At 44.3% G+C, this 27,133-nt stretch overlaps 1 protein-coding gene across 1 annotated transcript in view; it reads left to right on the top strand.

Moving 5' to 3' along the window:
* Positions 1 to 55: 55 nt before the first annotated feature.
* OSBPL11 (oxysterol binding protein like 11) overlaps positions 56 to 27,133 on the top strand; it is a 30,694-nt gene continuing 3,616 nt past the window's right edge. The window contains exons 1-11 of the mRNA XM_026054503.1: positions 56 to 81; positions 11,445 to 11,513; positions 11,666 to 11,841; positions 12,649 to 12,728; positions 13,456 to 13,638; positions 16,901 to 17,102; positions 19,287 to 19,432; positions 21,345 to 21,485; positions 22,450 to 22,948; positions 24,605 to 24,791; positions 26,644 to 26,826. Of these exons, the coding sequence (XP_025910288.1) occupies positions 11,452 to 11,513; positions 11,666 to 11,841; positions 12,649 to 12,728; positions 13,456 to 13,638; positions 16,901 to 17,102; positions 19,287 to 19,432; positions 21,345 to 21,485; positions 22,450 to 22,948; positions 24,605 to 24,791; positions 26,644 to 26,826 (1,859 nt within the window). The 5' untranslated portion in view covers positions 56 to 81; positions 11,445 to 11,451. The remainder of the gene's footprint in view (positions 82 to 11,444; positions 11,514 to 11,665; positions 11,842 to 12,648; positions 12,729 to 13,455; positions 13,639 to 16,900; positions 17,103 to 19,286; positions 19,433 to 21,344; positions 21,486 to 22,449; positions 22,949 to 24,604; positions 24,792 to 26,643; positions 26,827 to 27,133) is intronic.

Raw genomic sequence — 27,133 nt, 5'->3', positions numbered from 1 at the left:
GGAGCGCTCCGAGCCGCCGCTGCCGCCGCCGGGGCCGGGCGGCGCCAAGGGCGGCCGCGGCGCCAAGGGCTGGCACTACAGGTGGGCGCCGGCCGCGGGAGCTGCGCGGGAGCCCCCTCTCCGTTACCCCTTTCCCTGCTTCCCCCTCCGGGAACGGCGGGAAGTCGCCCGATCCAGGCGTTTCCCCCCGTTTCGGCGCTGTCCAAGGGCTCTGCTTGGCGCCCGGCCTCASCCGGGGCGGGTTTTCCCTCAGAACTTCATTCCCATCCCTAGGGAAGGGATCCATGCTTTTCTATGGCGTCCGTTGGCAACCTGGCCTCGCGAGGCCCCGTTGGAGCGGCCGCTGCTCCCTCCTGGTTCCCGGCACGTGCGGGCTGCCTCGTGGTTTTAATAAGGAATAAATAGCTCGGAGACCCCTGGGAGTCTGTGCGTATCCGACTTACCTTGGTGGTTGCTTGTACTGCAAAGAAAATGGGGTTTTAGAGCCGGTATTTCGAGGTGCTAAACAAAGGCAGTTTCATGTCAAACTCATTAGTRACTGGTTATYGTTGCTATTGCTTCCAGTCAGTCACCTTTAAACCCTTTAAACGTTTTTTTTTCCTTGCGTTCTGGACTGTAGGTTTCCCTGTGCTGCTGGGTGATGTTTCTGTTTTGCTTTGCCGTGCTCGAGGTAAAGGGCATGGATCAGCCCTGCCAGGGCAGCTCTTTGTTTAGATCCGCCCATCGGGCGCCTCGTGTCTCCGGTCGGAGCTGCTCCTTGTYGGGCAGGAGCTGTGTTGGCCTCCCATGCGCTGGCCAAGACTTGAGCCTAGGTCAAGCTCACAGCTTGAGGGGCCTGTCACTAATTCAGAGCCCGGCAGCAAGTGGGAATTGCCTGTGTGTTTTCTAGCAATGATCCATCTTCATTTTAACCATCCAGGGTGAACTTACTCTGTTTGCCTTTTCCCCAGACACCTGGGAGAAGTTTAATGTTCCAGTTATGTTGCAGTGGGTGCTCGAGGAGCCCCCCTGTTGTTCCCTGCTGGTTTGGGGGTGAATTCTTTGCTCCTGTGTTTGGCTCTGTATGTAATTACTCACCAGACATCACCTTTCCAGCAGCCCCCTCGCTACTGCTGCACTTGGTGCTCTCCTGGACTGTGTTCCAAAACTTAAACCTTTTGGGTTACATTGGTTACTTAGCTGCTTGTAGGCTCTGTCTGATGAGGTTGGTCCCCTTGCAGAGCCCCTCTGAAACCTGCCCCTTTTTGCACCCTGAGGTGAGATGCTTTTTGACCTTATAGAAGTTAAGAGTGCTTGCGAAACTGCCACTCCAGACATCTGGCAGGGAATTCTCTGCTTGCTTGCGTGGATATGGATCAGGGTCAGAGCGGGGCTGAGAGCAAGCGGTGCCGAGCTGCCTTTTCCTGAGCAGTGTCAGGAGCAGCGTGGCTGCTAACTTGGAATGAAGTGGGAGAAAAGAGGCTCTGAGAGGCTGTGCTGCTCGCTAAACTCTCTTTCCTCTTCCACATTTTCCATTCAGAAAAACAGTTCACTTGAGGTTTCTGAATGACTGGAGGTGTTAAAAGGTTACTTGGTAAAGCAATTTAGGTTAAAAACTTAGGAAATAAATATGGTGTTGCCTATAAATAAGGAAATCTTTGCATTCAGCAATTCCACCTTTAGCTCCAAGCRTCCTCATTCCCTCTCCCTTTGCTTTAGGGTATGTGACCGGAGTAGTTCAGTGGCAGTGGGAAAGCAGGGACAGGTACTTTGCTCAGCTGGCRTGAGCACTGCAGGGTTGGAGAGCAGGATCAGTATCTGTGAGCTAAATAGCGGTCAAAATATGTGCCAGAGAAATACAACATCTCAGTCTGGCTTGAAGGACTGTTTAAAATTAAATTTAAAATAACTGATTCTCATTTATCTGCAGAATTAAGAGTTCAAAGCACTCGGGCTGCTGGAGAAAGGAGGTTGCCTCTCCAGGCTGTGGATGTGCTAATGCGCCGTCCCCTTGTGCTCTCCACAGTGGCTCTGTTCTCAAATAACTCCATCAATTCACGTTATTAAAAGGATTCCCAGCATTGCTTTGTTTGATGTCTATTCTGTATGATGTCTTCATGTCTATTTTAAATCAATTTCCTGGTAATAGCTAATCTTAGGGTTTTAAATTGCATTATAAAAACAACTTGCTCTTTCAGGCTTGGTGCGTTTTTACACGTAATCGCCTGTGTTTCTTGTTCCTGTTTTGTGTTTGTGATGGATTCTGCGCTGCGTGTTTGCCAGGTGCTGCAGATTGGATGTGTTTTGCTGTCTCTAAGGAAGCGAGTTGCCCTCACTTAGCTGTTCCTGTGAGTTTCTGTTACTCGGTGCCATGGGATTGCTCACGGTTGGGAATTGCTGCAGAAGAACATTTGGATGAAAGTTCCTAAGATAAGGAGTAAATGTCTAGACCAACGGTATATTTTTGTGTGTTAATTTTTGTGTGTGTGTTTAGTGGTAGATAAGGAGGTTCCTCATGCTGGGCAGATTGTGTTTGTGGTTGAACTATCAACACAGCAATTTGCTTGCAGGCTTCTGTCTTATGTTCCTTTGGGCTCGACTAGAAGAAGCTGAGAATAAGCGAATATAAAGGCAGACAAAACCATGTAACTAGTAGCAGAGGATGATTTCAGTTAAAAAAAGTAACAATGCACATTGCAGTTTGTCCATTGTATCGCATGCGAAAGACAAGGTTTGCAAACAAGTTAGATGGTTGCAAATCATCTTTTAAGGCCCTTGTTTTTGGAGTTGACGTTGACACTGTGTAACCAAGCTTTAAAAGACACACACACACACACACACACACACACACACACACACACACACACACACACACAAAAAAAAAAAAAAAAAAAAAAAGGCAAATAAGCAAGTACTGGCCTTAACTTGGAGTGCTCTGTGTTGGAGCAGATCCGCATGCACTCATAACGGAAGAACTTGTGGCTGAAACACATGAATATGGTTTAATTCTTCCTTTGGAAGTGAACACGATCCCTCCTCCGTAAATTGGTACCATGTGAAGTTTGTCTTAAAGGGAATGTTTATTGCAATTAAGGTCTCGATCCCAGTTAACGCGGAGTGACTGGAAGTCCTTTGCACTTCAGACAAGTGCAGGCGAAGTGTGTGAGACAAACTGTGGAAGATATTTAATGATTTTTATTTATGCTATCTTGAAAAACGGATCTGGCTGGTGGTAGTAAAGGGAAGTGTCTTGGGACTGAAGCAGCCCTCTTGAGTGCATGTTGATAAATGCCTTTTTATTGAAGTTGGAATTTATTGCATTTTTTTTACTGCAAGGAAATAGATTGAATTTGTCCAGCTTATCTCAGGCTTTGCTGCAGGAAAACGTATGGGATTTTTGTCTCTTTTCTGTGCATTTCTCTTCACATTCCAAGCATGTTTGATCCTGGAGAATACGTTTAATCCTACTGGCCTTTAAAGCTGCAGACTCGCTTGGTAAACACCCATAAATTAGGCAAAGGAAACACGGTGTTTAACTGTGCTTGATATTGGGAACCTCTCCTTTACTGATCCTTCATTCTTGCCCCCAAACAGCCTTCTCTCATCAGAGCATTAATCTAAGCACATAAATTTTGCTTAGCTTGCCAYAGTGTGTTAGCTGAGCTAATTAACTTTGCATTCCCCAGAACAGGCTGCAGTTTCCATTAAAGTCTCTAGCACTGGTAAGCAGGAAAAGGAACCTCCCAAATCTTGTCATAGATGGTAGAGTGATCCTAGGGTGGTTCTTTATAATTCTCGTTTTGTTGGTACTTCCTCCTTTTTTCTTTTTCCCCTGTGTCTGTATCTATCTGCTTTAACCCCTGCCAGTGTCTTTGCTGGGATGTCTGTGTGAATCCCTTGGGTTTGGCATGGATAAGAGGGGCCGTGTGAGCCCCGCACAGCGGCTGCCTGGGCCACGGCTGCCCTCCCTCCCGCCCCCTTCTCCCCTCCTCGGCTGTTGCATCAGCTCTGACGTCATCGTGACGCTGCGCTCGGATTGGCCGGCGGCTCCCGCGCTCGGATGATGTCAGAGGATCCATCCTCTTCCTCACTTTGCAGCTGGGGGCTCTGGAGAGGCCTCCTTGCCCCTGCACGGCCATCAGAGGCCCTGGCCACTCGTCCTCCCGCCTGTCAGGGGTGATGGGTTTCCCACAGTGGTTGCCATGAAACTCAGTTTAGTTTGATTTTCTGGGTGGTTTTTCCTTTTTTTTTTTTTTTTTTTTCTCTTGTGGCTTTTTTCCCTCATTAAAATTATATTAGGGTACCACCATGTCTCCATGTGATCTATTGCAGAGAAATGGCCACAAAATGTAGCTTAGCCTCAGTGGAGTCTTTTCTTAAGGAGTATATTGCACTCCCAGCTCCAGAATTCAGAAGTGCTGTGCTTAGAGTTCACTGATTGCCCTGGCTTCCATATCTGAAGCCATCAGCCGGTTACCTTGACCTCCCCATCCCATCTGCCTCCCCCAAGTGGCAGGTTCCTGCCCCTCAAGCGTGACACGGGCCATGGGCCCCAGCTGTCCCCAAGGGCAGGGGACCCCCTCGCCTTGGCATGTCCCACAAGCTGCAGGAGCAGCCTGGAGCCACGGGAAGCCTGCAGGGGCTACACTTAAGAGAAGGAAGAAAAGAGGCTGTGGAAGTCACTGGAGCAGGGTGACAAATGGGGGTGTTGGTTCTGACACAGCACATATCTGTCTGCGTCAGCTCTGAATGGATGTCCCAACGTTAACCTAAACGAAGGCGGCAGAGACTTTCAAGTGCCTCGTAAATATAAAATAATTTGTTTTTCCTCCATAGAGTTAATTTGCAGAGTCTCTCGTGGACATTTCAAATCTCTGTGTTTCTGTAAACGCAAGGCATGTTTGTTTTTCAGCCCTCACCTGCCATAGTGTAGCCGGGTAGTGCTAATTGAAACTGCCTACAGTATTAACTGCTCTGCCACACACGTTCCTTGCCCAGAGAGCAGATGCACACTAAGCTGCACGTTGCTGACCTGCTCGCGTTGCTCAATGCGCCAGCAGAAGGTGCCCGGCTGCTGCAGCGTTCCCCTAGCCTGGCTCTTGGGATGCCCTCCACACACCATGGAAATGCAGGATCCCGTRGGAGGGCTCCCGTGCGGAGGGACAYGGCCGTGGCAGCCCTGCAGTCACCTGCAGCGCCAGTTGAGTTTTACCGGAGAGCTTCAGTGCTGCGGTTTAACAGCTGGGCACCCTGCTCCTTGGGGTGCTGGTGAAACTGGCACCGTGTCAGCCTTGCTGGGCTCTGTCTGACAGTGAAGCCTGGGGGCAGGGTGGGTTGAAGCAGGGCGGGAGCAGTGGGGGTTTTCTTGGGCGTTAAATTGAAGATCTGCTATGTGACAAACTGCAACGCCTCTACGCAAGAACTCCGGTGCTGGGAAGAGTTTTGTCCTGAGTGGTGTTTTTTCTGTTGTTGTTTTCTTCTGAGTTTATTTTTTTGGCTTTTTCCTTGCACGTGTAAACTCACAAGAGTGTTTGAGGCTGCAAGGCTTTAAAAGTCTTGCCAAGAACTTGAGTATTGGCAGCTAAGTTTCCTGAAGAGCTCAGTTGGCAGAGCGAAGCTGGCTGAGTTTGTGATGTGCAAGTGCAACCAATGGTCTGCAACAGAGAAAGAATCCAGTGGGTAAAACTTTAGGATGCTGTTCCAGGGTTTTAATCTTGGTCTGGCTTCCTGTGCAGTAGCGGTCACGTTGCTGAAGCTGTTCTCCCTCTGCAATCGCTGTTCCTCTTTCTGTTCCCTCCCCTGATTTGAACATATGAACTGCTATGACATGCCAGCAACTTGAATTGGGTCACAGCTGCCCTAGAGAAGCTGAAGAATTTGCCTTAGTTCTGTAGCTGTAAAATGGGATAATAATGTTCTCTTGCTTTATTCTGTATGAAATTGTTCATGAAGATCAATGACAAACACCATAGAAGAAATCTATAAATAAACTTTTTTGTTAGAGCAGAAGCTGCAAAGGAGCAAGACCTCTTAATGCCAAAAGCACAGTGGAAAGGAGCAGTGTTGGGAGTAATTCTTTGTCCCTGGGGTTTGCTCTCCACTTAAAGCACTGAATRAGGGGAGTCATCCTGTAATTTTTATGCAGTGTCATAATCACAGTTGGTTAAACTAAAATATGTGTCGCCCTCACTAGGGTGTTTTATAACTCTTGAGTTATGAGTACCTTATGTCTCAATCTTGATGAAGGAAGTTGATGCTCAGTCTTTGTGTTTAATAGAATTGTAGAATAATTCATATTGGAAAGGACCTCTAGAGATCTCTAGTCCAAACCACTCTCAATCCTCTGTAATTAGCCTGAAAATTCTCAAAATGACTCAGAAAACAACTGRGAGACTTATTTGGAGTAGCTGATCGGTGTATTTGCCGCTTGTTTATTGCTGCAAAGTCCAAAGTGACTATGTGTGACTGTCTATATTTATGTCTTTTAAAGCCATAATGACGCTTTAGCCCTGCAATTAGAAGAGCTTGTGTTTATACTGCTGGTAGGTCAGGAGCTACTAGGTTAGGAGCAGATCAAAATGCCTCGGGAAGAAAAATGTGGTAGTAGTTAAGCTAAAACACGTTGCACTTCACGTACAGTGTCAGTGTGGTGCAGAGGTTTGCTCCCCCAGTGTCTGTGGATGGTAATTGTCAGGATCATCTGTTTTCTGAAGTAGTAGATGCACTTTCTGGTCTAGTTTTTAGATATTGCAGCATTTTGAGGATACTTAATGTGTCTGGATGATGATGCCAGCAGCAATTGCTGAGCAGAGCAGCATTAAGTTACCTCGTGAGCCGAAACCWGCTCCAGGGGAAAGTTTTGTTTACTGGTAACAGCAACTACTCATCCTGGTTTCTGGTGTGGCACCCAACTTGCCAGTAATAAGATGTTGTTAGCTGGATCTGCAGTTATATCACCAATGGTAGCTTGAATATGGGCTGCTCTTGCAGAATAACCTGCAGGATTTGCTGCTGGCTTTTGGGTCCTGAGTCCATTGTATTACACAGATGCAAATCCACAAATAAATTACGTGTGGGGAGAGCTCTTGCTGACCTGCACTCTCTGTGTGCATGGCAGTTATTTTCCAGACAAATGTATTTGAAGACCTAMAGAGCTCTTTAAGTGATAAAATCGTTAAATAATCAGCTTGGCAACAGTCCAGTGAGAGCAGCATTTTGTGACTTTTTCATTAAGTCCTGGCTCTTTCCTTTTCTATTGGCGCCTCGCAGCAGTGTTGTGCTGTGGTTTCATTTGCCTCTCATTGGCCTGAGGTAGTAATGCACAAAGGAGGAAGGTTGGGTGCAAGTTTAATTAGGACGGTATTGGTGTCTATTGATGATGTTGGTGTCTGTTGATGGTTTTTTATGATATTGATGGTGTTAGTATGGTCATGCAGCCTCGGCTGCCGGGGCAGGGAGCCCGTGTGGCACCACCGAGCGCTTGTGCCTCCCTTCAGCCCTGTCCTCATCCCGCCTTTCCCTGCTCCGTGTTTTGGGGACATGCTGATGCTCCCCGTGCTGGTGGGGCTGGAGCCYGATGTGGGGCAGCGCCTTGGGCATGAGCTGTGCGGTTGCAGCCGGTGCTGCCCAGAGCTTCCCCTGCTCGCGTGGGGTTCCTGTTCCCGCTTCCTGCCCTGCCGCTTTCCCTGGTAAGGGAAACGGTTGCCAGGGGCACGAGCGGTTTGCAGCGGCCAGCAGGAATAAGGAAGCRGCTGCTGCAGCCCCTGGGCCTGTGGTCGGTCAGAGCTGAACAAGTTCAGTGAAAACAAGTGCTGCTTTTTTCGAACAAGAACTACGTAGTCTGAACCATTCACTGCTCAGGATTTTAAATCTCTGTTTCTTTTCTCCCGCTGCTCTTGTTGCTTAATGTTAATCTGAGGATGGTCACTTTCAGCAGGATCTCCTACCTTTCCACGAGCCCTTTCCCCTGGCAGGGGCTGGAGGACTTCAGCTCTCGATGGGAACTTGTCCCGCTCCGGATCCGTCCCCGACACGTGCAGGCTCCTGCCAGCCCTTTCTGCGGAAGCGGCTCCGTGCATCCGAGCAGCTGCTYGGAGCCCATGGGGAACCTCTTGGCCCTGGCACTTGCTGCTGCAACAGCTGCTCGGTTCTGAAGAGGCCGCCTGAACATCCCGTGTGGGGCTGGAGGAATGAGAAGCGCCATGAGGGCAGCCTTGGGAGTCTTATCTGGGCATGTTCCAGAAAGGGGAAACTTGAAGGCCCTGTTAATGGCTTTCTGTGGTGCTCTGGGAAGAGCTGCAATTGAGGGAGGGGAAGAGARGGCTGGGGAGGCCTTCAGCTTGGTTTCATGGAGAAGATGTTGGCCCAGGGCTTGTCAGGGGCAGGTCTTGGCTGGGGCTCCCGCAGGGCGTCCTTCTGGGACAACTCTTTCCATGCGTCCCCACTCACGGCCTGGGCGTCGGGTGTCAACAGGATACGGGAGGAATTTGGCCTGGTCATCACTGATCCTTATTCCTCCCCTGGCATGGGAAGCCGGRCTGCAGGTCTCCAACATCTGCTCCCACTTAGTTGTCCTTTTCTCCCATGCCTCTTAAGAGTGGAAGAGGACAGATAACCTAATGCCAGTCAGTTGTGGATATTTTATTTATTTTGCCTTCTAGTAGTGCTTGAATATATGAACATGTGGCTTGTGGAAAGCTACTTTGAAGCTGAGAAGTTGCTTTCTGAAGAGAACTCAAGCATTTCTGCAGCTCYTCGTAGACTCGCCACGTATATAAACTAAATACCGAAGTGTGATGTGCRGGTGACCATGTTCTGTGGCATTTGAAGAGTCAGGTTCTTTTTCTTCCTGTTAATGTGCTGGGGTTCAGATGTTCGACCACAACTTCCCAGGTCTTTGGTGGCCTCTCTGAGAGGAGGACAAGTGCCTTTCTACCTGAACACAGCTTACGGGCCCTTGGCTAACTCCTGGGCTGACATTAATCCTTTGGCAACCTGAGATTGCCGTGAGCAATTGAATAGTGACAMCAGTGTAGCAGTTATTAAAAAATGGATGGTTTTTATGCTTTACTTGCAAATAAGTACATTCTAGTGCAGGTAACTATCAGTCTTAGTGCTAAGACCTTTTCTAAAGTGAGGGGGAAAACTGCACTGCAGCCAGACCTGCTTATAAGTGCTGTGCTGTGTTTAGACTCAAATTCCTTTCTGAAATCCTTTTTTTTTTTTTTTTTTTTATTATTTTTATTTTGAACCCCCAAACCCCGGTGTGTGAGCATGTTGCCGTAATGGGGAACTGTGAGGACTTAGGGAATAGGCAGGCTACTCCCAAATAGGTTTCCCTGCTGCTTCCTGAGAAGCAGCAGCGCTGAGGGCTCCAAGGAAGATCTTACTCATGTTTTAAAACCAGCCCTGCAGAGTGGTGGTTTTCTGTGCACAGAGTCGGGGCCTGAGCTTCTTGCCTCAAAGCTGCCCGCTGAAAGCTCTGTGTAGCTCCCTGGACAGACCCACAGCTAATTCCATATTTGCAGGCCGAGTTAAATTTATTCTTTTTTATGTTGTATAAAATCATTACCTAGCTAAAAATAACCCTTAGCTCGCTTGTTACACCAAGCACCACTAGTGCCTGCGAGGTCTGTGCTTTTACTCTGCTCCCTTGTTTGCTCCTAGGCCCTTGAACTGTCCAGGAAACCTTTTCAGCATCAGCCAAGTGCCCTGTGCTCTCCGGGCAGGCTCATCTGGGGCTGGCACTGGTGCTAAAGGTTCACCCAGCCCTTGGCAGGGTGAAACCTAAAACAAAATATAAATATAAAAAAAAATACATATATATATATATGAATTTTTTTTAAATATATGTATATATTTTACTTTTCACTGAGACTGCTTCAGTGGTCTTTTAGATGCCATCTACTAACAGCCACCACAGGATGTTTAATTCTCCTCTGTTCTCACATTCCCAAGGACTTCTGAGGCCACATGTGTCCTTGCTTTTCTTTTCATTCCAGCTTTYCTCAGTCTGAGACTACTTTTCTGGATTTCTTTGTTTCTGCTGTTAAATGTATTTTCTTAAATACATTTTTGCATCTCTAAATTGGATAATGTTACTGCACGTAAGTTTCCTCCTATTAGTGACATCCTAAATAGCCTCATTTAGGCTGCAACTTAGTGTAACGTTACATTTAATTGAATTTTCAGACATCTGCTTAATTCGGTGGTACTAAGTGACTGAAAATTGTACCAATATTTAATCTAACACCCAAAGCTGCTGTGAACACTTCATTTAGATTTGCAGCCAAAATCTGTAAATAAAGCTAATCCTTTGGCTCTTGTAGTTCTGTTTTTTTTTTCCAGCTTCTCTACTCACGCTAAAATAGAAGTAATTCTACCTCTTAATGACAAGACAGGCTCCTGTTGCACTGGACTGGGATAAATCCCTTCAAAATATTCCAAACTACTGTAGTTTAAAATCTAATTTAAATAGCTGAAGAATAGCTTTGCTTTTTTAAAAGAAAGTTTAGTCTCAGATGTTTGGGTCCTTGTTCCTCATTGGAATAGCAGGAAGCTGCTCCTCATGTAGGAGCTGAACGCTCTGCTGAAGCTTATGATRTTCTGCATAAATGTGCGCGCTGCTTTAGAAGAGCAGAGGGTCTCGGTGGTGGCACTTTTGGAGTTACGGGATGTGTTGTATAAAATAGATCTTCCAGCTGGACCTGTAAGATTAGTTTGTAGCCATTAAACTTGTAAACATTATTCCGGACAAGTAATTTTCCAAAGTGATGGGGTGTTTTGCCTGTAGTGATGTCAGCTGCAGTGGCAAATGCCCTACACGGGCTCTTGTTCTTACCCGGGTTTGGGCTCTGGAAAACACTGGATTTTCCTGCCGAGCCTCAGGAGGGATGTTTGGGTTTTTGTTTTATATTGCAGAATACCTCGCTGTAACGTGCACCTACATGCTGTGCCTGTGGGGGAGTAGTTGGGTGTAGTTAGTGTGACCCTGGAAGCTGAGGGTGAGTAGAGCTGTGTAGGTCTGGAGATTCCTGGTCCTTGTTTTAGGTTTGTGCCCCTGATCAAGTAACATGGTGAATCTGGGAGTCCAAAAATACAAAGCTTAGAAGAAGAAAGCAGGCAAGTGTGGATGCTAAGTCTTGAATTACTTGCAAGTGGTGTGAAGGCATCCAGAAGTACCTGTCGGGTAAATCTCAAGTCTTGGTGGAACTAATTATGTTTGGAAATTACTTGCAATCCAGTAAAGCTGTCTTGTGAAATAACTTTAGAAGTGAGGCTGGGAAACAAATCTGTTAACCGTGGGTAACTTCTTGAAAATGGCAGTGCTGTCCTGAAAAATCGAGTGAATAATTTCCCAGAATGAATTTGCAGAGAGTACAAAACAATGAGCAAAAGCTGCAAAGATCTGCAGTGCACCTGGTGTCGCCTGAGTGCTTTTCTTTCTCTTTTCTTCTCTGCAATAGTGACCACATGGAAAATATTTATGGCTACTTAATGAAATACACCAATCTCGTCACCGGTTGGCAGTATCGGTAAGTCTCCGTTTGCTTGCTTATTTTTTAAAAAACATTAAAAATTCCATGGTTGGCAACGTGAGCRTGTCCAGGGCGTGCCAAAGGTCTTGGCCCCTGCCACCCGCATTTCCAGAAGCAGGTGACGAGCTGCCCTGCTTGTGTCCCTGCAGGTTCTTCGTGCTGAACAACGACGCGGGCCTGCTCGAGTACTTCGTGAACGAGCAGTCGCGGCACCTGAAGCCCAGGGGCACCTTGCAGCTGGCCGGGGCCGTGATCTCGCCCAGCGACGAGGACTCGCACACCTTCACAGTGAACGCTGCCAGCGGGGAGCAGTATAAGCTAAGAGGTGGGCAGCCCTCGTGTCCCCGGGCAGGGGACACTGCCGCTAGGGGACACTCCCGTCCCTCGCCTGTGGGACAGTTCCGGGCCTGTCTGTGTGTCCGTCTGTTATCCAGAGCAGAGAACATGGAACARGCAGCTGCAGGGAGTGTTATGGGTGAAACTGTTAGCCCATCCTTAGTGAAGAACCATTCTTTTCTTTGGTTCTTGACTTCTTGGGTTTCATGTTTTTATTTTTTATTTTTTTTTCTGAAGACCGTGGTCTTAGTATAAATAGTACATGAGGCTTAACCTTCACGTATAGAGGCCTTAAACTGGACTTAGCTGGACTTTTTCAGAGCTTTGCAAATTAACTTATATAATAGGACTGCCTTAATGYTAGCAGAGGGATGCATTAGTCCTTATATTAACACATTAACTCTTTGGTTATGGAAGTCTGTTCCCTGGTTTATTAGATGACAGAAATCAAGGATATCTTGAGCATGCCTTTCCTGGGAGGCTTGCTGTCTCTTTTTCCCCTTTGGGGTACCTTATCTGTCTGCCAGGAAAACACGCCTTAGATAGTTGGATTAAAAATGTGTGTAGGGAGAAATTTATTGATGATTTTTTGTCACTAAGGGTTTTTTTTTTTAAATTGCATGCTGTTTATATTGAACTTGATTTAATATTATAGCTAATTATGATTTATTTGAACAATTTTTAGCTGGAATCTTCTGTAATCTTCAAGTCCTTTCTCTCTGTTAAAGAATTAAGCAATCTCTTGCTCCTATTTYGTGTTGTCTTTTACCTAATCCTTTTGCTTGGCTTTTGTTAGCCACGGATGCGAAAGAGAGGCAGCACTGGGTCAGCAGGCTCCAGATCTGCACGCAGCACCACACGGAAGCCATCGGCAAGGTTTGTACCCCTCGGCTTCTCGGGTGAAAATGAGTTAGGCTGCTGGTAAAACCAGACCTAGATCTAGGTGAAAGTAGTGCTGCAGGAGAATAACTGGTCTTGAACTTCATGGCAAGAAACATCCCTCTGAATAACCACAGACTTTTTAGAGAAATAKGGTTTGATAATGAAACAAAGTGGAGTCACTGTTGGTCCTGAAGAGTTTAATGGATCTGCTGGAWCAGGTATTCCTGGGGGTGTGGATAAAAACAACAGGTGGAGCTAAAGGAGCAGAGTAAGAGTTCAGTGGTTTTGTATTTTCTTGGCTGATAATGAAATAGTCTTTGCTGCTGCCGAAGCCCTTCCCTCGTGTGGGAACGTTGCTTTTCTCTCACTAACTGTTAAACTCATTCAAAAGTCTGGAAGTGTGTTTCAGATGAATTCATTTAGTCTTGATCTGCAGGACTGAAAACCTTCAAATCAGATGGAGTGTTACCTACTGGTCTATCACATTTCATAGTTTGATTATAATCACGCTGTAAAGCACAACCACCATCTGCAGATAAGGCAAAGCACTTATTTAGCAGTTGCTAACAATACTTTACTCAGGATTCGTAATATTCATAATCTGTCCCTTGCTTTATAAAAACTGAGGATTCAAATTCTGCTATATGGTTCAAAATAGAATGTTTGCTAGATATTAGGAATTTATTGTAAACGTTTCTTAATATGCTTATTTATTCACTAGAACAACCCTCCTCTGAAATCTCGCAGCTTCTCTCTCGCATCCCAAGGAAGCTGCAACTCTCCTGGTGTGCAAAGACGACCCAGCCAAAATGCAATTTCTTTTTTTAATGTTGGACATCACAGATCATCATCTGGAAAAAGAGTTCCTATTCTGCAGCCAGATCACCTTGTAGATGTTAGAGAGGTTTGTATGCCTTAAATCTTCTTTTGGAAGAACTGTCATATTGTTTTAGGCTCGTGGAGAAACCTGCTACTCCAAGCTGGACTTAGTGTTGTGCACATGTCCTAAATTATTATTGCAGAGCTGTAGGAGGATGGGTGACCTGCCCTGCTTTGCTGCTGAAGCATGCAGTGGATTCTTTGACTTCTTTGTGCTCTGCAATAATACCCTGACACTCAAGCAGAACTCTGCTTTTTTTCTGATTCTTGCAGCTCCTGGCCCTGCATCTAACAGTGATATACCCTGTAAYAAAGTAGAACACTGTATACTGTGGTACTTATATGCTGTTCCTTCCCCATGTCAAGTAATTGGAAAATTGACTAAGCTCCTCTTATTCTTAGGAGGAACTTGGTTATGGTTGATATGGAAGCATATTAATATCGCTTTCTGACCTACTAATTCATATGATTGAGAAGAAAGCAAAATAAAACAAATTGGAAGTATGTTTTCATTSACTTCAAAAACATTCAATTTTTATGTTTTCATTGATTTATTCAAATTTAGTCTCTTTTGGAAAAGATGGAAATAACCAGCCCATGTCAACTGGCAGTAATTGACTGCTGATTAATTTAACTTGTGAATATTTASTGTGTAGATCATAAAAATCTAAAGCACCTACTACTGAAGTGTAATTTTTAAATCCATAAATAATCATGCTGCGTCACCAAACTGAATAATAATCAAAATATTGTTTTCTGCACTTGCAATGCTAAGAAAAATCATTCCTCCTTACTTTGACAAAACCCAAACAGTGAGAAACCTAATTACAGGACTCAAGGAATCCTCAGTAAAGGTAGCTTTTCCAAACTTTGAAGCTACTATGCATAGCTTTTTGAAGCATATTTTTGCTTGTTGGATACAATGCCTTAAATTATTTTATTTAAATATRTAATTAAAATAAATAGCAGGTGTGTGATTGGTACATTTGAGCATAATAGGGCTTGAGGAATTGCAGGCTGGGTTGGATTAGCTGTGGGAAGAACCCTGCTCTTCCAGTGCCTGCCTCATGGTGATTCTTTCCTAGTTTGCCCCCATGCACCATAGCTGGTGCTTTTGCCWGTCCCTTTTTCCTTCTGCTTCTTCCCCTTGTTCTTTGCCAAACGTGTCTTGCTGCTGACTTGGAAACCCTGCAAAACGAGGGATTCAAGAGGATCTTTGTATGCTGACTTGCACTTATTACAGGCATCTCTTTGCAAAACAAGAACTAGCAACTATGTAATTCAGACAGATTCAGAGTTTTCAGCTAGTTCTTTGGAGGGGCAAGTGCTCTTTTCCCTGATTATAAATCGGAGTACACGAGGGGAAGAAGCGTGCCCTTTGGAAGGGGACACGTGCCTATTTGCACTTGCATGTTGAACATGCCATTGCTTGCTCTAGTGCCAGCAGAGGAGGACACTGTTGGTGACATGAGTGTGTGTCTTGTCAAATTCTTCTGTGCAATTGGACCTTATTTTTGCCCTTTTTAGCCAAACCAGGCTCTGAAGCTTGACACAGAGTTCCCATGACTTTACATTAGGGTCATAATCTTTAAGGAGGGTTGTTGCCTTCCATGACTCTGCAGTGTCCTGTGAAGTGGCACCTGATGCTGGAAGGAGGTGCCTGAGTGCTGCCACCGCATGAATTACTAACAGCAAAGATCACCAGAAGGATCACGATGATTTGTCAGCTAATCCTCGGTGCTGTGCTTGGCTTTTTCTTTTCTTTTTTTTTTTCTTTCTGATACATCAAAACTGCTCAAAGTATTGGAAAAAACTTTTACACAAGGATTTAAGTAGTGCGTTTTTAAGATTGGAAGATGTGGCACATATTCTGGTGATAACCTGTGTGTTTGCAAAAGCAAGGCTATATAAAAGATGTTTTACTATTTGTCTTTACTACATTGTCACTCTTAGGACATGCTAAGGCCGACTCTGCACAGTTCACTCCACTTTGAGAGCCATGTGCTCTGTAAATTCACACCTTAGCGTACTATGTAGCCAGACCCTAAGAGTTTCCCAGCTCCTCTTTCTGTGAGGTTGAATAAATCCTTATTGCTTGAGTATTTCTTGCATAAAGCCTTAAAAACAGTTCTTGGAAGAGACTGCAAGCCAGGATGCTGCATGAGAATATAAACTGCCAGAACTGATAAATTACCAAACTGACTAATATTGTTTTAGATGGGCAGGTATGCATCTTGGAKCCTTTTAGGGGAATTCTTATTCTTCTCTCCTTACTAGATCTGTTCCTAGGTTTAACTTAACTGCCAGAATGTATAATGATTGCAGAGTGGTGATATCCAGTTACATTAGCACTTATATCTTCTCAGAGAAGTATCAAGCAAGCAGAGAAGCGTGTCCTCATCCCCATAGTCCTAGGGGAACTGGKCAGTATTTTTGCTTCTGTGAGCTCAAAGAGGAAAGGTTTGAGGTTTTTCCAAAGACTACAGTGTGCGATTTGACAGGCAGCCTGCTTGGCCCCTGTGTTTTCAGGCAGATGTACTGTTGCAGCTTCCACATTGTGGGGGAGCATAGGCCTGTTTGCAAAGGGGAGAAGCAGCTTGTGGGAGGAGCTGGTGGGGAAGTAATATAAGGAAGCTTTAATGGAGACACATCATGAAGGTGAAATTCCTCTGTGGTGGTGGTTTTGTTTTCCTCTGGGTAGTGTACCATGAAACAGTYATCTGAAGCATGCTGGTAATGCAGGCAGTAAATGAGGTTTCATCTAGTTTGACCTGTGTGGTGATGCAGGTCTTGTCCAAAAAAGCACAGGAACCGTCTTGTAAAGAGTGACGAGGCTTTAACTTCTGTAGAAAGATCCTCATAGATGGTCTCCTTCCAGGCTGTGCAGAGCACAGAGCTGAATTTAATCTTCATACACTCTGTGTGTGGTGTTTTGACCCCTGTCTTCCCATCCCTACCAGCCAAGCATGGGAAGTGCTTGATGTTTCCTGCAGCATGTGCCACGTTTCAGTCCCTCCTTGCCTTTTCTGGAGTCTTCTTGGTGTTCTTGGCTTGTTAATACACTAGTGCCATGTACTACAGTGGGAATTTCATTGTGCATTTCATGGAATTTTAGTGKCTGCATTAAATATAGTAGTTGTGATTAACTTTACATGTGAAGCCATCAYAGCTTATTACCTTCTTTTATTAATACTGTATAAAAACCTTTCCAGACCCTTTGTGATCACAGCCCAGCATATATCACACAACRTATTTTCATCCTTTTCTCATTAAAACTCTTTTGATAGATGATGTCTCAGGCCGAGGGCCAGCAGAGAGACTTGATCAGGAGCATAGAGTGCCTGCCTGTCTCTGGTCACCTTACATCCTTGGATCAAGACCTGTTAATGCTCAAAGCAACTTCCATGGCAACCATGAACTGCTTAAATGACTGCTTCCATATTCTCCAGTTACAACATGCTTCACAACAGAAGGGATCCTTGCCTGCAGGTGGGTGGAGATGCTCACAAAGATGTGAATTCTGTAACAGCTATGAATCCTACACGGCTTCGCTTGCAGAAATGCTAAGTCAAGCTTCTCATAGCTGGAGCAAACACCCTGGTTGCTCGTCAGCTTTTTTCAGAGTTGAACTTCTTGGTGATTGTTTGAATTGCTGAACTTATATATATTTTTTTCATCATTTTCTCTATTTGTCCCCTGCCAGTGCACACACRTTCTCTGCCTCCACTTTCCCCCTCTCCATTTAAAATTTATTTGTGAGTCTGATAAAATTCTACTCAATGTGTTGAGAAAGTACTTGTCAGGCTTAAAATGTCAGGGTTAAAAAAAAAAAAAAAAAAAGCCAGTTTGCTATAAATTGTTAGAACCAAAAGCAGAACAGTATATATTGCCCTAGCTGCATCAAAGTGTGTCGTTAATGACAGACTTCAAGATGATTGGGAAACTTGCAGTGATTGACTTGAATTTAGGAAAAGGTAAAAGTGAAATCAAGCGCTTTCTAATAGTGCTCCATTATCAACATGGCACATTGTGATAATAATTTGCAACTCTTTTAAAGAAAAAAAAATGAAATATAGAAGCAGAGMTGAATCTGCTGTAGCAGAGCAGAACTGCTGGCAGCCGAGCAAAAAACCATTTCCCCTGAGAGAGYTCACTCTATGAAGGTCACTAATAAAGAAAATAGCTTTTTTTTTTTTCTACTTGAAATAGCCAAGAGCAGATTTGATTATGGTCTTTTAACTGAGAGAACATTAGTGGGGAAAAATTGTTCATTCACAAAATTAAAATACAACCATTTTTGAAAGTCTTACCACTTTTAAACTCCTTTCTGAAGTTAGTAATGAGAATTAAACAGGATTTAAAATAGCTTTCTTTAAATGTATCTGAAAGGAGAGAGCTGTTGTCAAACCAGCCAAATGGTTAGCCAGCCAACATAGAGTAAATGCAGTCTGCAGTACATAATTACGGGTTATGTTGTAATTTACCATTGAAAAGGCATATAGTACTTGTGAAGTGATTTTAAAGTTGATGAAAACCTTTCCAAAAAGGTAGGTGACGGTGAAATTCTGAGCATTTATTTCCTGACATCTTTGGAGATCTTATTTAAATGGCTAAATAATAATTTAAAAATTACAGCCATGTACTGCCTGGCTCCGAGGATCACTACGTTAATGAATTAATGATGAGCAGACTTTAAGGAAATATCTTGCCAGGGAAAAAGTAGTCTAGTCCCCATCATAAAACTGTTTTTCCCTTTCCTCCCTCTCCCTGCTCTCTCCGGTAGTTTCCTGCTGCTGATGCTACTGTTTTCTCTGATTAAGCTTTCTCTGCCCAGTTGAGGATGTGACCTGCTCCCAGGTAACAGAGATATGGAAATGATGGATTATGTGTAGGATAAGGAAAGCCAGGCTTGGTCCCTAAGTACATGGAACAGCAGTACTGTGCTAAAAGCTACAGCTTCTTAATTAGTGTTTGCAGCCTGAGAAGGTTGCTTTGTCACAATTTGGGTATTTTTCAGTGAAAACTTAGAGGAGTCACCTGTAACTTATTAAGCTTTGAAAAAGAACGGAACATTTGCAGTATTAATGAGGAACTCTATCCATTGTGATAAATAGCTGGGAGTAACCAGACACCCTGGAGTTGCTGAGTGGGTGACAGCCTTTTTTGAGTGACTATTATTTATTCAAGACCACATGCTTGCTCATTTTCAGATGAGGAAAAAAAAGGATGCCCTTTCTGGAGAAAATATTGGCCAAAAAAACCTTTCTTCTTTAGCTCTTTCTAGTCTACAACTGACCTGAGTTTGAGGAAGGTACCAAGGGAACACTTCTTTTGATACCAGCTGAAGAAAACTGCGAGGCTCACTTAGCATTCCCGTGATATTGGGTTCTTGCAGCAGTGTCTGGTTACACCTTGCATGACACCAGCGAGCTTCTGTGGTGCAAGTTGCCTGTATTACAGCTCACCAATCGCAGGGTTTGTGCTAATGATTGCCAAAGGGGGTGTCTCATTGCACCACCCYGTTCCCTGGCTGCCAAAGGGATTGATTGCTGAAGGACTTAGCTGCTTCCAGCTTTTTCTTGGGAAAGCTGTTTTGTGAATAAAAGCACTCTATATTTTTTCTCACCTTTTGGAGGATGAGTAAGCTGCAGCGCAAACTTTCTTTTGCTTCAGGAACAACCATCAGTTGGCTGGAACCAAAGATATCTCTGTCGAACCACTTCAAAAATGGAGCAGCGCAGAGTTTCTCGGCAGAGATTAACAAGCCAGCGTCTGTCAGAGAAGAGCAGTCCATTTCCGAGCCCGGCCAGCTAACCAGGGTAAGGTAATGTGAAAATCCCATTTCTGTAGGSAGTGATTCTGTGCAGCAGCTGGGAATGTTTTCCATCAAATGACCTAAACCAGCTTAATTAGAATTCTTCTCAGACCAGTCTCAATTAGCCTGTGTGGGAGGGAGAGTGCAATTGCAATAAACAAAACTTTCTACATTGCCTTTTTGATAATTTCTGCTTCTTTCTATAGCTAGCTGTCTACAGGAGGGAGAAAATATTTGGACAGTAAGAGAAAGTATATAAATAGGCAGTATTTGTTTGCTTTTTGATCTAAAACAACTGGAAGCTGCAGTGCAGAGAACCTAATTGGAATTTGACACTTGCAAAACAAGCCCAGGAAAAGCTGTCTAAGTAGATGAGAAACAAAACTGCTGGTTTCCAGCTATTGAGATTACCTGTGTGTCTTTTTCCAGCTCTTACTGAATCTGTTTTTCTTAATTTGAGCAACTCTCATCACTTGACTTCAGGATGGCTTAATGTATTTGGAACCTAGCAGCAGTCTATAGCATTACAAATGTCAAAATTTAATTAAAGTGCAAAATATTGAAATAAAAATGGGGATTATGGAAAGAACTTGTTTTAGCAGCTGAGCTAGGAAACTGTCATTAGATTTTTTTTTTAATAGTMGTTCTTGCACAGTTTGGGACCAYGTGCTTCTGAAAGATGGTTTGTTGTTGATCTTCACGACAGCATCTTGCTTGGCTTTGCTATCTTACTATACAGTGCAAATACTTTCTAGTGGCCACTATTTATAGCTTATTTTTCCCTTTTTAATAAATTTCATTGGCTGCCATGAAGTGAAGAAGTCAAAGCTTTCAGATAAATCCATGTGAAACTCCTTTCTTCTAGTAATTAAGCAAGTTAAGGGTTCAAGTGCTTTGTATTTGGCCTTGCCTTGCAGCTGGGATGTGTCTAGTGTTATCATTCCCTTTTGGGTATTTTTGGCTGTTATTTATCTTTGCAGAACAGTGTAGCATCCGTGGAAGGGAGACACCTGTGTGGGGCTGCAGCTTCAGTCACAGTTGGGGCTCATGAGGACTTGGGCCTGGCCTTTCCTTGGTGGCTGGGTGCTCACAGTGTTGCCTTGATCCAAYGGCAGCAGGTCCAGAGGCTTCATTTAGATCCCCCTTGCTGCGGTGTTTGCTGCACCTCCCCTCCGGCTCCATGTGCTGGGAAGAGGCTGCTCTGCGTGCCCAGGAAGGCCCTCGGTGCCTGCGGCGTCGCCCGTGKGTGCCCAGGAGCCCGTGGTGCCTGCAGCAGCCCCGAGGCTGGCTCTGYTGCTCTGTATTGAACTAAAGGACACCCTGCCTTCTCCGTGCTTTTTTCTTTAAATCCAAGTCTCCCGTTGGGGTGTTGAGCACCTGTAAGTGTGTGACCAGGACCTACCRGTGCCTCCTCACACAAACGTAGCTGGGTCAGACGTAGCTGGGTCATTGCCAGCAGCAGGGGAGTAACGATGCCAGCGGGGTGGCAGCACGAGCCCTGGAGCAGTGGGGGTGCAGAGGGCCCTGYCRCTGCTGGGCTTTCTGCTACCTGGTGATTCACTCTTATATGCCCGTCACCCTTCCGTGGATCAGAAAATTAAGGAGAACGGGATGCATTTGCTTCTAGCCTCATTTGCTTCTAAACATCTTTCTTCTTTTCCCCTGACCTCTGTGAGACAGGCGGAAGTCTTAGCCTGCATCCTCTACATGAGATCTGCACCAAATTATTTTAATATCCTTTTAAATWCAACCGTTGTTTGTCTTGGGAGTAGATCCTATTATGTTGATGCCTGCAGAAATTTGTTTAGTTTTTTTTTTTTTTTCATACATGGACAATTAAATGCAATATGAAGGTTTTTTTGGATAGCGTCTCCACAATCACATATTTGATCTGAAGTTTATGGCTCTTATCCCAGGAAGCTGAGGAAATAAATCCAGATGAGGAGCTGGAGGATATCAGTGATGATAAGGAAGATGATCTAGGAGCCGTGGAGGAGCAGCGCAGCATTATCTTGCATCTCTTGTCTCAGCTGAAACTTGGCATGGACTTAACAAGAGTAAGTAACTGAAATATGAAGGGGAGTTGCATTGGAAGCGAAATGCCTTTTGAAACTCTGCTCCTGTACTGAATTATTGCCTTACATGTGAGAGTGAGGCCTAGCAACTTGAGCTGCCAAAGTCTGATATTCCAGTAGGTTTTACATGAAAAATGTACTGAGGAATTTTTTTTTTTGCTTTAATGCAAGTGCCCATAGCTATTCTCTCAATTGTTTTTTTTCTACTTTTTTTGGCTTTGCTATAATGGGCTTTGTTTTTCTGCAGTATACCTTATTCTTTCCATATTGTATTTTCTACTTCCTTTTCACATTTTATTTTTTCTTATCTTTTCAGTGATCTTTCTCCTTACTAATGTTTTCACACATAACTTTGCACCTCTGTTTATGCTACTAGAAGTTTTTCTTTTTGTCTTCCCATCACCCACCTTCAGGTGTCAGTTTGCACTACCTCTGCCCTGTTCTCATTCTGGTTTTGCTCATAGCTATAGGAAGCAGGAACAAAGTTTTGCAGGAGGGAAGTAGTTTCACACTCTTGTACAGACCTCAAAGAGAAAGAAAAAAAAAAAAAAAAAAAAAAAAAAAAAAAAAAAAAAAAAAAAAGAGGGAGCTTTGAAAAATTGATTCCCAGTTGCTACTGTAAAACTTATAAAACTTGAGCCTCAAATCCGGGAAAATGCAGCTGCTATTGGGTTGTTTGTTTTATTCCTGTAAAAACATTTTGCAATAGATATTTTTAAAGAAATATGCAGATAAGGATATGGAACCAGGAAATCACTTTTTTAGGACTATGTTTCTTTGCCAGCCTTTTCAGCCACTAAAGGCAGTTGTTTGTGGAGTTTGCAWTGCTCAGCTCGGGAAAGAAGGAGATAGGAGCAGCCCGAGGGCTGAGCTCGAACCTCTGCTGCGCAATCCCCGGCCGCTTCCTGTCACTCACTGGAGCTTTGGGGCTTCCCTTCCCTTCCAGGTGGTTCTCCCCACGTTCATTCTGGAGAAGCGGTCGCTGCTGGAGATGTACGCGGACTTCATGTCGCACCCGGACCTCTTCCTCGCCATCACGAACGGCGGCAGCGCCGAGGAGCGCATGATCCGCTTCGTGGAGTATTATCTGACCTCCTTCCACGAGGGCCGCAAAGGGGCCATYGCCAAGAAGCCCTACAACCCCATCATCGGGGAGACCTTCCACTGCTCGTGGAGGATGCCCAAGAGCAAAGTGGGCGCCGAGGCCGGCGGCGACGCATCTGCTCCTTCCTCCTCAGAGCAAGTAACACCAGCGAAAGACCTGGAAGGCCAAACAGARCTGGACTATTACACAGTCAAATTCGTAGCTGAGCAAGTGTCCCACCACCCTCCCGTCTCAGGGTTTTATGCTGAGTGTGTGGAGAGAAAGATGTGTGTCAATGCCCACGTCTGGACAAAGAGCAAGTTCTTAGGAATGTCGATAGGAGTGACGATGGTTGGGGAAGGTAAGTGCGAGTTGGTGAGTGTTTGTGTGTGTTGTTTCTTTTATTCGTTTTAGAAGACTGGAATATTAGCTTGAAAGAAAATCAGACATAGGCTTGAGGCAGCACAAGTAGTGAATGCTGCTTCATGGTTTTGTTGCAAAGTCTTTTCAGAAAAATCCATTTTGAGACATGTCAGTTGCTATGGTGGCTTTTCAGTTTTTATTTTTAATGTGCCTCTCCTTACCATCTGAGAACTTTAATGCATCTCGTTCAGTGATTTGGTACTTCCATTTCTTCTGCTTATAAAATAATGAGGGCCTGTAGTATCCCCTTTATAAATTGCAAGTTTATTAGCAATGTGAATAAAAACMTACACAGCCTTATGTATTGACAAAAATTAGAAATATATTCAGAAATTTTTGAATTTGGTAGAAACAGGGCAGTTGCTCTAATTAATTAGAGTAACTARTTTCTGTGGATATTTCCAAACCATTGGACAAGTTAGCTCAAATCACACAGTCATTAAATAGAAATATTATTCTGTTAGAACAGAACAGATTATGTATCTTACTATGCTTTTCCTGTACAGAAATTAGTCCCCTAATAGAAGAAATACCCTTCTCTATCCYCCAAACTGTAATTTCTCTTTAATGTTAGTATTTTCTGGTTCTGAATGGGAGATGCTTTCTCAGCTCTTCAGTGGTTCTTGGGTGTGTTGCCCAGCAAATGGGAACTGGAGATGCTTGAATACAAGCTGGCAAGGGAGGTGGAAGATGCATCTTGATGCTGGGCCTGTGCCAGCTAATTCCTCCTGGCACAGGCTGGAGGCCTCCGTCTCCTCTAGGGCATTTTTCAGATCGTGAAATGAATCTAAATAAAATGGGAAACACTCCAATAGCAGCTTCCAAAACACATGGTGATTAGTGTGGTATAGAGGTATGGGTCGGTGCTGACAGCAACCAGTCACTATGCTGTGTTTTCTGTAATTGCTCAAATACAGCAAATACAGATCTTGTGTGTTGGTATGGAATTTTTTTCCTTTTTTTCTTTTTTCTTTTTTTTTTAAGGAAACAAAACCTTGCATTCTAAAATCCAAAGAAAAAAGTTTATTTTTTCTGAGGCTACCATTAACATTTATTGCCGGAGCCACTGTGAAGAAAGAGCTTTGTTTGTCTTGGCAGAGAGCTGCAGTGAGGAGGATTGTCCCTGCTTCCTGCCTTCAGATAGGAAAGGATGTATTAAAGGGGGAAGAAACAGCAGGAATGTTAGTCYTCCTCAAGATGAGTAGTTCATGGAATTCATTTCTTATTTCCTCTTGGCAGCATAAATGTTGTGCTGCTCTGCTCCAGAATCCTTGGTAAGACAGCAGCAAGCCCTTGTACATGTGACTAAAACCAATATGTTGCACAATCTGATATTATGCGTGATGGAGTGGTATTGTTAGGATAAATGTCTATTCCCAAAAGGAATGTAGATGCTTGTTGCTCAGGTTAGTACTTTCAGCAGAATGGTTTTATCTAGAATCTGTAAAAAGMGGAAAGCTCATAAAAAATGATATTTATTGTGAGGGAACGATGAGGAAACTCAGGCAGAAGTAGCCCTGAGTACTTACTGCAATAACTTGTTTGATCTTGTCTGAAATTATGCTGATTTAGGGACTCTCATTTCTTCACACAGGTCTCTTAAGCCTCTTGGAGCATGGGGAGGAATACACGTTCTCGCTGCCCTGTGCATACGCACGATCCATTTTAACTGTTCCTTGGGTAGAACTAGGAGGAAAAGTCAACATAAACTGTGCAAAAACGGGGTATTCTGCAAGTATTAACTTCCACACCAAGCCCTTCTACGGTGGCAAATTGCATCGGTGAGAGCACTACCTTCTGTTTTTCTATGTAATCTCTGCTCTAGGGCTSCTGTAGCTACATCACCACCCTGGTYTRTGTGTGMTRCATAATGCTTGTTTGACATTCTGAGGAAAATGCACTGTTTTTCCTGTTTTTGAATACTTGGGATAGTGCAAGGCTCTTGCTTATCTAGATAAGCCTAACACGGGGGCAATTAATTAAGGAAGGAGAAAATTAAGTGCTATAAAATGTAGTAAATATCTGGACTGGGAGCACTTGGCGGTCAAGCATCCAGTGCTTGTTCAAAACGCCCCTTTAACCATTTCACTCTGACCTCATGCATTTAGTCTTGCAGCYGAGAACATCAGAAGCTCTTCATGAGGGTAAAAATCCTTCTTGGTGAAACACTAGGGTTAGGCTGTGCTGAAGGTTACTTACTGCTCATGCTGCTCCAACACTGGCCTGTTTTCTTGGCTGAATCTTCAGTTTTGGTGATAGAAAACTGTGCTGAAGAAGTGTATGTTTTGAAAGAACTTCTGGGTGAATTTAAATGCAAGAGTCTACCAAAATCCAGATGACTTTTAATAAATGGCTAATGGTTTTATTTTCTTCCTCCGGATGCCCTCGGGGTGGGAAGGAGCGTGRGCTCCTCCCTGCCTTGCACCAGCTCAGGTGCATCCAGCCTCTCYGTGCTGGAAGCTCTGGTCCCAATTGCCCCTTTCCTTTCTTGGAAAAGCATTTTCTTTTTRGCTGCCGGGCTCGGAGTGGGTGGATGTTCCCATGGGAATGGCTTGGTGGGAACCAGCAAGCGGCTGCCTTGGGGCTCTCCGCTGTGGGGCAGGTGCTCAAAGCCAAGGAATGGCTGAGTGCGAGTTAAGTGTCATTAGACACAGCTCATTTTGTGGAAAAAGGTGGAAAACGGGCGTCCTGCGTGTGGGGCTTGAGGCCCTGGGCAGCCGGAGCTGATTTGGGGCTGGAGAGGGCGTCTGGAAACTCTGCTGCACCCTGCAAGTCAGGTCCTGTCTTCAGTCTATTCCACATAACTAGCCAGGCCTTGTTCCATCTCCAAAAGGGAMGAATTGCAACCTCTATGCTTTGTAATTTTAATTTCTGAATAAAAAAGGCATAATTTGCTTGCCTGCTTAAACRCAGTGCTCTCTACTCAGCTCAAAATCAGCATCTCAAGGTCTTTAGAAAAGTCTTGATGTTGCAAAGAGAAATATGTGTCAGTGTACTTATGGGGACACGAAGAGATTTGTGCAGAATTTTTATGTTCTGTAGTAGAGCAGCATTTTTAATATCAYGAGCATCAGAGCTTTCTGTGGCAGACAGGAAAAGCAGTTCTTGTCCACGTGTTTGTTTTTAACGAATGAATCTCCTTCTATGCCTTCTGTCCCTGTGTATCTGATATTTAATGTAAGCAAAACRRAGATGTGAAAGMRGATTATGGTTGGRGAAAATTCMRCAGTAAAGGCTGAGGTCAAGTGCCRGCAGGTAGTGAGATAAATTCTTGGCAAGTGTCTTATTTTTTTAATCTAGACTAAATGTCTGGTGTGATATTTCAAGTAACTAATGTCAACTGCTAATAACAACTGGTAAATCCATATTTGTTTTTTTCAGTTCTTTTAAAAACAAAGTTTAGGTTTAAACTAAAGCTTCAAAGTGAGTTTTGTGAGTTAGAAGAGAATTAGTGCAATGAGGGAAAGTCGTTTTCCTCTTTCAGCCTCCCCATGCAAACACAATTTAAGTAACAAACACTTTTAAAGACTGTGTGACGAGTTTGCAGGCGTTTTCAGTGCGACGATGGAACCAGTCATCCCACAGTGTGTTTAGTCCTGATGTTTTRGAAATAAAAAAGTGATATTTCCCCAGGGTGACGGGCGAGGTGAAGCAGAACGCGACGAACACGGTGGTGTGCCGAGTGCAGGGCGAGTGGAACAGCCTGCTCGAGTTCACCTACAGCAGCGGCGAGACCAAGTGCGTGGACCTCACCAAGCTCTCRGTGACCAGGAAGCGCGTGCGGCCCCTCGAGAAACAGGGGCCCTTCGAGTCGAGGTAAAATACCTCTGCACAGTGTCGGGGCGCTGAGAGAACGCAGAGTTTTGCTGTGAGGCATCGCAAACTTGTAAAGACACCTGGTTGTCCTTGGTCAATAATGCCCCCATCTTTTTTAAGGTGTGTAATGGTGATGGATACGAAGCACGTGCAGGCAAGTGTTTAGTCACCATTTGTTTTCTTTTCTCTTTTGTCTTCTGTTTTAAACTTTTGTTTAGTCCCCATTGCATTTTCTCAGTGGAGAGTTGGTGAAGCTCCTGCTAAAACAGAACTATTTTATTTTATTTTATTTTATTTTATTTTATTT

This window comes from Nothoprocta perdicaria, unplaced genomic scaffold (assembly GCF_003342845.1).
Source record: "Nothoprocta perdicaria isolate Ctin4 unplaced genomic scaffold, notPer1 scaffold_0, whole genome shotgun sequence".
Lineage (NCBI taxonomy): Eukaryota > Metazoa > Chordata > Aves > Tinamiformes > Tinamidae > Nothoprocta > Nothoprocta perdicaria.
This window is presented reverse-complemented; position numbering and strand designations above follow the sequence as displayed.